The sequence below is a fragment of the Octodon degus genome, unplaced genomic scaffold (assembly GCF_000260255.1).
Source record: "Octodon degus isolate 3935 unplaced genomic scaffold, OctDeg1.0 scaffold00043, whole genome shotgun sequence".
NCBI classification, from domain to species: domain Eukaryota; kingdom Metazoa; phylum Chordata; class Mammalia; order Rodentia; family Octodontidae; genus Octodon; species Octodon degus.
Window position 1 is genome coordinate 4912164 of NW_004524619.1, and position 10123 is coordinate 4922286.

General features: G+C 44.7%; 1 protein-coding gene across 6 annotated transcripts in view; it reads right to left on the reverse strand.

Annotated features, from left to right (window-relative positions):
* Window positions 1-10123, reverse strand: part of Flnb (filamin B) — a 156659-nt gene that overhangs the window by 88372 nt on the left and 58164 nt on the right. For all 6 annotated transcript variants that reach the window (XM_004631611.2, XM_004631610.3, XM_004631612.3 and 3 more), the window contains exons 2-4: window positions 6699-6947; window positions 5137-5234; window positions 703-850 (exon numbers count right to left, since the gene is read on the reverse strand). In XM_004631611.2, coding sequence (XP_004631668.1) covers window positions 703-850; window positions 5137-5234; window positions 6699-6947 — 495 coding nt within the window. The remainder of the gene's footprint in view (window positions 1-702; window positions 851-5136; window positions 5235-6698; window positions 6948-10123) is intronic.

The window sequence follows — 10123 nt, forward strand, 5'->3', positions numbered from 1 at the left end:
GTATCCTAGAGACCTGGCGGAGTCATAAACAGGATATCTCAGCACGGAAGTGTCCGTCAGGGGTTAACAATAGCTCCAACCCCATCTGGAAATCTGAGGCAGCTTTGGCCCAACAGCAGGACTGAGTCAGCAGCCAGATGACCCCGAGCCCTGCCCAACCCCACCGCAGACTGGGAACCCGGGAAAAGACCCAACCCCACCCCTGCGGACAAGGCACACATTCCTCTTTTGAAAAAAAAACAGCACAGCAGCCCTTTCCAACCAAGAAAGTTACTACACTGAAATCACAAGGTCCTCATTCTTAGCATATGGCAGAAGTGTTTCTTAAAGCCTTCAACTGACACAGCTGTATATGGTGGTCATAAAAAAGTGAATCTGCTGGGCATGGCAGCGCATGCTGGTAATCCCAGTACTCAGGAGGCTGAGGCAGGAGGATCCCTATGAGTTGGAGACCAGCCTGGGCTATGTTCAAGGTCAGGCTGAACTACATAGTAAAACCCTGTCTCAAAAAATCAGAAGAACAAAACATATAAACATGTGAACCTTAGGCATTAAAAAAAAAAAAAAAAAAGTGACAAAGGAGGCCTGGAACATCTTCAGGGAGGAAGCCAATTCTATCTTTCTGATCCTGAGCACATTTCTCTTGAAGCCATATTATAATGCCAGAGTACAAGCCTCAGAGCCAACGGGATGAGCACTCACCTCTTCCATAGGCTCTGGCTTTCTTTGGGTTGAGTTTGGGTTTCAGGGGGGCGCCCGGCTTGAGCTTGGCTTTGGGGAACTGGGACAGGTAAGTCATCACCGAGTGCTCGTCCACATCTGGGTGAATGATTTCTTCAGGAGTGATGACCTAGGGTAATGACACAGCGGGTGAATGCTCACGTCAATTTGTACCCATAAGATGCTACAGTTATGAAGAAATTGAGTCAGCCTCTCATATAAACGAAATTGAATTCAACCAAACAACAAGATCAGAGTTTTGGTACTTTTTTTTGGTACCAGAAATCAAACTCAAGACCTTGTACTTGCCAGGCAGGCACTGTGCCACTGAGCTATATCCCCAGGCCAGAGTTTTTAGAGGCATCATCAGCCCTCTTTTGGAAACTGAGACAATCTCCAAGCAATTTTGCACATCTAAAGATTCATACCCTCCACCTCCCCCAAAGAGATTCTACTCAATGCCCTGGTTGAACTTTCCAGAAGGAATGAAGAAACAGATTATACCAAGACAGGAAGGAGAAATAAGTACACATATGATTAGAAATACTAACCAAAAAGCTCACAAAAGGATCTCTTCTGTGGTAAAGCCTATCTTTACTGTCTGCATCTCTATTAATACCTACTTGATAAAATAACAGAAAAAAAGACCAAAAAAAAAAAAAAATCTAGTAATCAACAACACAGAGACTTACTAGGTATAGAGTCACAAAATATTTTTGGGGTATTTTCCCAGAAAAAAATGGAAGCATCATAGCACAGCGCTATGTGCACACCCATGTTTATGGCAGCGCAATTGGTAATAGCCAGATCTTGTAAATAGCCTACATGTCCATCTGATGGAGACCACTACAAGGCAGCTACGAGCAGGACTCAGCCAATGGGTCTTCCATGTTGACTTCTGAGACTGTCCAAGGCTTAATTAAGCCTTTTATGTGGAGATGGGCACTGGACTCACAGTAGGTGAGTGCCTGTGAGTTACTGATCCCAGCTGAGGCCTGTAATGGCGGGTAGAGCCCTGAGGCGTCGTAGGACACGACGAGGCCACAGCTAAGGAGACCTGGCCCTAATTCCCCTTAACTAGATAAAGACTGTAGCTGAACGCATCCCACTACTCCTGGTTGGAGACCTTCCTGGAGATCACACAGTTCTCCTAAATTAAAGTAACTACTTGGAGAAGCCCTTGAGAGATTCCCACTTCAGGATCCCCTTCCCTTGTTCTGATAACTAAATAAATATGGCCGCCCAGAGAAGGTCTTGGTCCTAGCCCCCAGTGAATCTCAAATTTTATTAGAGGATTTTGATCCTTCTAGAGCCCTAAATGTCACTTGACTCATTTACTTAAACCTTTTCTGTCCATTATTTGGAAGACTGCAGGCCTGATCAGTCCGCAGTAGCTAAGGGATAAGATTAACACGTTATCCATGAACCAAGAAATGGATAAAAAAGCTGTGGGATATTCATACAATGAAGTACCACTCAGCTATAAAGAAAGATAAACTCTAGGATTTTATAGGCAAATGGATGCAACTAGAGACCCAACTCATAAGTGAAATACATCAGACTCAGACGTAGTATTGGCTCCCTAGTATAAAAAACTGAAAGAGAAACAAAGATCCAAAAGACACAGTATATATTGTTTTGTGGCTTTTGGTTTTTTTTGTATTTTAGGGAAGGGTCTACAGGGTGTGCAGGGTCTCACTACTAGCTCACACTCATAGTGATTCTCCTGTTTACAGCCTCCCAAGAGCTGGGATTACCTGTGCACGCCACCACGCCCAGTCTCAATGGCCATCTCATTGTACCCTGGGCGTGGGGCCAGCATGGAAGGTCTGGGGATTGAATCCCTGGCTGCTGAGCTATTTGGCTGGGCCTACAGTATGTACTCTGAAAGGGAAAGAAACTGCTTCCAAGGAAAGAACAACTGGGAGGGGAGATAAGAGAAAATAAAAAGGAAAAAAGGTATGTATATATACACGAGATAAATAAGGTAAGTGTACCACTAATTTCTATTAGCTCATTGAAAGAAACAATTAGTGCTTAGATTGTTGGATCAACTGCATGCCTATACCAGGCAATCTGAGCAACTAAAGACAACAATATACAATATAATAAACATTAATTTTCTTATCATCTTATTTGGAAATTCTGTATTTCTTTTATTGTTCTTTTTCTCTCTTTAACATAAAAAAAAAAAAACAAGGAGCTGGGGCTGGTGAGATGGCTCAATGGTCTAAAGCACCTACTTAGAACAAGCTTAGCGAAGCACAGGGACCGCGGTTCAATCCCCCAGCACCACATGCCGGCCAGCCCCGCCCCCTGGTCAGCTGAGCTGGCCACACACACACACACACACACACACACACACACACATAAATAAATAAATACAATTTTTAAAAAAACAAGGAGCTGGAGAGTTAGCGTAGCGATTTATACATCAGGCTCTACAGAGCAATCTCGCAGGTTCAAGCCCCCGCCCTGCCTTTATTTGAAAAAAAAAAAAAAAAAAAAAAAAACAAGGGCTGGCCAGATAGCTCAGCCTGCCACACCAACCCTGCCAATGGGGCCCGCTGAGAGGTGATTGAGACTGCGCATAGTGGCACGCGCCTGTAACCCCAGCACTTGGGAGGCTGAAAACAGGAGGACCACTACAAGTCTGATCTATGTAGTGAGACCCTGAAGACCCTGTAATAAATACCAAAAAAAAAAGTATATATGTATTAGGAGCCATTTGCTTAAAAAGAAAAAGAGAGAGAGCCATTCTCCTGACATTCAGTGTAAGAGCAAGATGAGACAAATGACCTCCCTCAAGTTGGCGACAATCTCAGATCCACCCCGTCCCCTCCAAAGTCTACCTCGCCACCACATTATAAGCCATACCACCTTAGATAAACGAAGGCTCTGTCCCAAAAATGGGGTTAATCAAAATGATTAACAGAAGAGCTCAACTTCCCTCTTCCTGTGATAGAGAGCACCAGAAAACACTGAGCATCGGCCTACAAGAACAGAACAGCTCTTTGGGTTTGAGCAGTCGCCTACGATACATTCCACACAAAGTAGGATGTGCGCTGATTTGGCATTTCTCCTCAGCTCCTTTAATAACGCCCCAGTGCCAACAACACATGAAGGTCTAAAAGAGATGGATTCAGGCTTAAGATGAGAAGAAAAACATACTGCACCACTTCCTGAGGGCGCACTGGTCAAGAAACAGATCGTGTAGCAGAGACATGGCTTCCAAACCAAACCCAAGAAACAGGCAAGCTTTTTCGACCTTCTAAAGAGTCTTATTATAAATACACTTGGCTCTGAATGCCAACTCTGAGCACAGCAGAGCCCAGAGTGAGGTGTGAGGTCCCACGGCTTAGCTACCTCTACCTGCTCTTTGACAGGGTTTTGAGTGCTTGACAGGTAAGGGGTTTTGAGAGGGAAAACACTGGTTTTCTTCCCTCTTCAACAAGACTGGACTCACCTGAGCAGCACAGCTACTGTAGATGGCATCTGAGACTTATTCAATTTCCAAGTGCTTTTTGTTACTTCTATGAGCACTATTAAGTTCTTCCACAATTTCCATTGTTGGTAAGATGATAGATAGATAGATAGATAGATAGATAGATAGATAGATAGATAGATAGATAGATAGATAGATAGATAATGGATGAGATGGATGGATGGATGGATGGATGGATGGATGGATGGATAAGACAGATAGATAGACAGATACCAACAAAAAAAATGTATACAATGGTTTAGTATACTACTAATAATGTCTAGAAGCTCATGGTCACTACTGTGAGTACCTCTTGTAGAGATCAAAGGTAACTTGCATTAATCTCAAGTCTCAATACATTTATTATTAAAATAATCCAAGTTCTTCTTTCCTGACCTGATGTATACATTGTGTGTGTGTGTGTGTGTGTGTGTGTGTGTGTGTGTGTACCTCTCTTAAATACTATCTATAGTAGCCATGGCTCAGACTAGCAGTTAAAAATTTTGGTATACAACAAAAAGAACAGAAAACTTGCTGGGCATGGTGGCACTCCCCAGTAATCCTTGCACTTCGGAGGGTGAGGCAGGAGGATCGCTGTTTGAGACCAGGCTGGGCTACAACATGAGCTAGAGGCCAGCCTGGGCTATATAATGAGACTCTGTCTCAAAAAGCCAAAAAAAGAAAAAAAAAAAATTTTTTTTCCAGCATGTGACAAGGAGTAAAAGGAAGCCTTCTAGAAGAGGTACAGGCGCCAGGTCCATGAGAACCTGTTATTACGGTGAGTGGAAGAAGATGGCGATGCCAACGGGAAGCCCAAGTAAGGCGGGATGTCAAGAAGGTCAACTGTCTATCTGAGCCAGAAGGGTGCCGAGGGCCAGAAACAAGCCAGAGGGTAGGGGCGGCTCGGCGGAACCCGGCCCGCACATACACACCTGTGGGACGCCCAGCCAGTCATCTGCCTGCTGCATGGCCTCTCGGGCATTATCCACGGGCTTCCGCGGGTCCCAGGATTCCCAGTCTGGGCACAGACCTGTCAACAGAGGCACACAAAAGATGCTGTTAGCATTGGCTGACGGAGAGGTTACAAAAAAATCACGGGCTCAAAAATAAACTCCCCTAATCTCAAGTCCCCCAGCTTCTTGGTCAATTACACATCTTATGGGCAAATTTTGCTACAGATAGGGGCTGGCGGAATGGAAACTATTCTACCTCAGCACTGACTTCTCCTGTGGTGTGCTACCTTGCAGCAAGAGGCACTTCGCACTCCTCAAAGGTCCTTGGGCCTAGTGCCTTTTCACAGAAGAGGGTTTTTTTTTTTTTTATTTACCCCATTCCTGGCTATATCTAAAAGGACGGAATTAACATACAGTGTGATTCAAAAATCCACTTGTTCAAAGGCACAACACTACCAGGCATAGTGCACATGCCTGTAATCCCAGCACTCAGGAGGCTGAGGCAGGAGGAGTGCCCCAAGCTCAAGGCCAGCCTGAGCTACGTGGTGAGTTCAGGACCGGCCTGAACTACATAATGGACCCCCATTTCCAAAATGGGGAGGAGTGCCAGCAATCCTACAATTATCTGAAGAGCCTTTATAAGCACAAGTCATGTAAGACTAGAGTAAACATCCTCAAATTTAAACTAGAAAGAAGAATCCTACATTGTGTCAGGAGACAGAAGGAAGAAGACACAAGGAAATGAACTAATACCGCTTCGAATCATCCCTCAGCAATGCCAATTTAGAGCTTGTCAAGCAGGGAGGAGGCCTTGCAGCAGCAGCCGTCCTCCCGTCCTTAGCTGACATGAACCACTGCCTTACTAAATAATAACAGGCCCAGCATACATAGGACACTTGGTAAAAGGAAAATATAATTATTAGGCTTTTTAAAATTCAAAACAATTTTGGGAGGGATGTATAAACACAGGCTCTGGTTTTTGTGTTGTACACATACCAGCAAACTCTAATGATCCGCCTAAACCTTCCAATGAGGATAATTACAATTGTGGAGTACATTCAACCAAGGGTGGAGAAGGCTCCAACTGGATCCTGACCCAACGTGATTCCACAGTAATTCAGCACGAAAAGGGCAAGGAAAGCCCTTATATAGTCAACCCAGTGGTTAATGAAAATGGGTACCTTCCACTCAGTGGAATTCTTTAGATTTCATGCCAGGCCACCTAATAGAACCTCATGTTTCTATTGAAGCCAGTGGGAAACTAGGCACTAGGGTGGGAAGACACAGGGCTTTGGAGTCTTGACACTAAGCCCAAAGCCCGCTTGAAGCACAAGCACTGAGACCTTCATTTACACAAATGACTGGGTCTGCCGCTTAAGCAGGCCTATGAATACACCTAGAAGACCAGCCAAAGGAGGGGCAAGCGGTGCGTGTCTGACCCACAGTCTTTCACAGCCATCACCGCAAAGCCACAGGCCCAGCCCCACCAGCCCCACACACCCTCACGTGGATCACATGGCTGAGGTGGCCAGGGCACTTACCTGGTGCACAGCTGTCAACCAGGGCTCCCAGGGCTTTGCCATCTTGCCAGTTTTGGTTAAAGTTGGTGATGGGCAGGTAGGGGATCTTGTTCTGAATCCATCCCAGCAGCCTCTGCTTCGGGGTCTGCTTCTTGGCATCGTCATCCCCCTCATCCTCCCACACAGGCATGGAGATGGAGTAGTGCAGGATCAGTGTCCATACCAGGCCCAAGATGAGCTTCAGGTTTCCATCCACGATGGCCTTGCTATCTGGGGAGACAGGCACAGGCGCGGTCACCCTTGGGCTACCAAAGTGGGAACATCATGCTCTTTTGTAAAAAAGTAAAAGTAGAGAAGAGTACTGAGAGTGAAAGGACACATTGCTGTTATTTGCTTGGAAATGCAGGGGGGAAGGGGGGAGGAAAAATGATTCTAAAATGTCACTAACCAGTACCACTGGATCACGGCAATATATTATATCATTGTCCCTATTTTAGTGTATTCTTAAATTTTTCCATAATAAAATTTTTATCATTGAAAGAAACCATACCAGGTGTGGTGGCACATGCCTGTAATCCCAGCATTTAGGAGGGAAACTGAGGCAAGGGGATCATCACAAATTTGAGACTAATCCTAGCTACATAGTGAGATCAGACCTTGGCCAGCTTGAATTACATAGTGAGATCCAGTCCCCCAAAAAATGGAAACAAAAACAAAAGTTCATAAATATAGACCAAGAACACTGGGCTTAGTGGCAAATGCCTATAATCCCAGCACTCAGGAGGCTGAGACAGGAGGAATGTTGTGAGTTTGAAACCAGCCTGGACTACCAAGTGAGCTCAAGACCAGCCTGAAGAGCACAGAGAGACCCTGTCTCAAAAAGACAAAAAAAGGGGGGAAAATTTTAAATATATATATTTTTTCAAATAAAAGGAGAGACTATATCACAAACCACCTGATACCTGAAGCCACACAATCCATCACCCTGTGTGTACACTTACATGCATACACTAATAGCTACGTGTGTGCTGCTCCATGATTCAGCTTTGTTTTGTTTTCCTGTTTGTTGGTTTGTTTGCTGCTTTGTGTTTGTGTAGTTGTGGACCAAACCCAAGGCCTCACACCTGCAAATGCTGCACCCCAGCTTACATGTCCAGACCTATATTTTTTATTTATTTTTTTTCAGACCTATATTTTTTATTTTGTTTTGTTTTCCTCCGTACTGAGGACTAAACTCAAGGCCTTCACAGTGAGCTGCATCCCCAGCCCATTTTTTATTTTCTATTTTGAGACAAGGGTTTGCTAAGTTGCCCAGGTCAGGCAACCCAAATTTGTGATCTTCCTGCTTCAGCCTCCTAGAATATTGGGACAACCCTTATGTGCCATCAAGTCTGGCTTATAACTGGCTTTGCAAATTTTTTTTTTCAACAATACTTATGCCCTAGTCATCTTCTCCCTGTACAGCAGTTTCTATTTACGCATCTATGTACAGGTTCAAAAAGTCAGCTTCCCCTTAAATCTCACCAACGGTGGGCGTTACCAACGGTCTTTGCTTCTCTGACAAGTGAGTCATTCAGAAGAGGAAACCCCCAAATAGGCTAAAGTCCTAGGACAAAGTCTCTGTACAGGAGAAGCCAAGGGGCCAGGGAGATAGCTCAGTGGAATAAGCACTGGCAAGTGCAAGGGCCTAAGTTCAATCCCCGGAAAAAAAAAAAAAAAAAAAAGACAGATGCCAAACTCTGCTACCAGACCCTCCAGTTCTGTCCACTTTCCAGTCTCCAATGGCACCCATAGAAAGCAAACATGTGTAGATCCAACATCTCATTCTCTTCTCTGCCTCCCCAAACCTAACAGTGAAGCCTCATCTTGGAGCCATCGCCCCAACCTGTCCCATAGCCACTAGTAGCAGCCACCTGAACACTGGTTAAACTCAACCACACTGTGCACAATGAAACCCAAAAAGACAGCTACAGGAGAAACACACCCGCCCTGCTGGGGCACGCTGCTGGGGTGCACTCAGCCTGCCACTCACAACGGCAAAGCTGTGGCTTTTTAAAAAAATTAACCTATTGTTATGTCTCTTGCAACAATAGACCGTATTTTAAAGACCACACCCAAGCCCACAGAAACCAGAAGTAACTTCCCAGCTGTACATTATCTGCACCTGCCCATCTACGCGTGGTCGGGGATCCAGATCGTCTATATGTGCTCTTCTATCTACACTGGACAAATAAAGATTACTGCAGACTGGCTGATAAGACTAAATTCAAACACTCCCTGTGCCAAGTTAGGGTATCAGGAGATTTGTGGTTTGGTTTTGTTTTCATACGAGAGATTGAAACCAGGGTTTGTGGATGCTAGACAAGCTTTCTACCACTTTCTACCACTGAGCTACATCCCAGGCCCTTTCTTTCTTTCTTTCTTTTTTTTTTTTTTTTGAGGTAATGTCTCTCTGAGTTGCCCAGGATAGCCTCAAACTTGTCATCCTCCTGCCTCAGCCTCCCGAGGAGTTAGGATTACAGGCATGTATTACAACATCCAACAGCTTCCTGGGATTGTCTATATGATCAATTACACACACACACACACACACACACACACACACACACACACACTAGCAGGACTATTTACTCATACATCATTCATGGGGTCCGGTAAAAAAAATGGAAATGGAGGGCATTTTCCTCAAAAGCATGCCTGTAAGGGGAGGCTGAAGCAGGAGGATTCCCATATGAGTTCAAGGCCAGCCTGGGTTATATAGGCAGTTCAAGGCCATACTGAAATATACAACAAGATTCTGTCTCAAAAAAAAAAAAAAAAAAAAAAAAAATTAATAAGTTACAAAAAGCATTGCAAATTTAAAAGTGAGAACAGCAGAAATTAAATCAAGGGCAGGGTCCAGAGCATGCAGGTCACGTGACTATGAGGCCAGCCCGGCTTCTGAGACACGAAGTCAACACAGCAGCCTCGGAGCATGGGCTGCATAGAACCCTGGGCCCTGCACAGAACTCAGGCTTTCAGGCAATTCACCCAACAAGTCCAGCCACTTTCCCAGGTGACAGTCCTTGACCATGACTTAACTGTTTTGGGTTAGATGTCGTATTATAAATGTTCACTTTGAAATGTTATAGATTTTCCAGTTACTACCTACTAATCATAAGAAATTCCACATCAAACAAATTTCAGTTTCCTTTATTCAAGCTAAAGAGAGGAGTGTAATCTTCAACAAGGTGGGGGAGGGGAGAGAGGGAGAGAGAAAGAGAGAGATACAAAGTCAGGGGAATGGTGGTAGCCAGACACATTGGAGTCAAGATTTTGTACCTCAGGGACTAGAACGTCAAATCCAAAATGTTCTTCAAAGGGCCAGCCAGGGGCCAGGGAGATGGCTCAGTGGAATAAGCGCTTCCCTGGAAAGCGCAAGGGCCTGAGCTGCCAAAAAAAAAAAA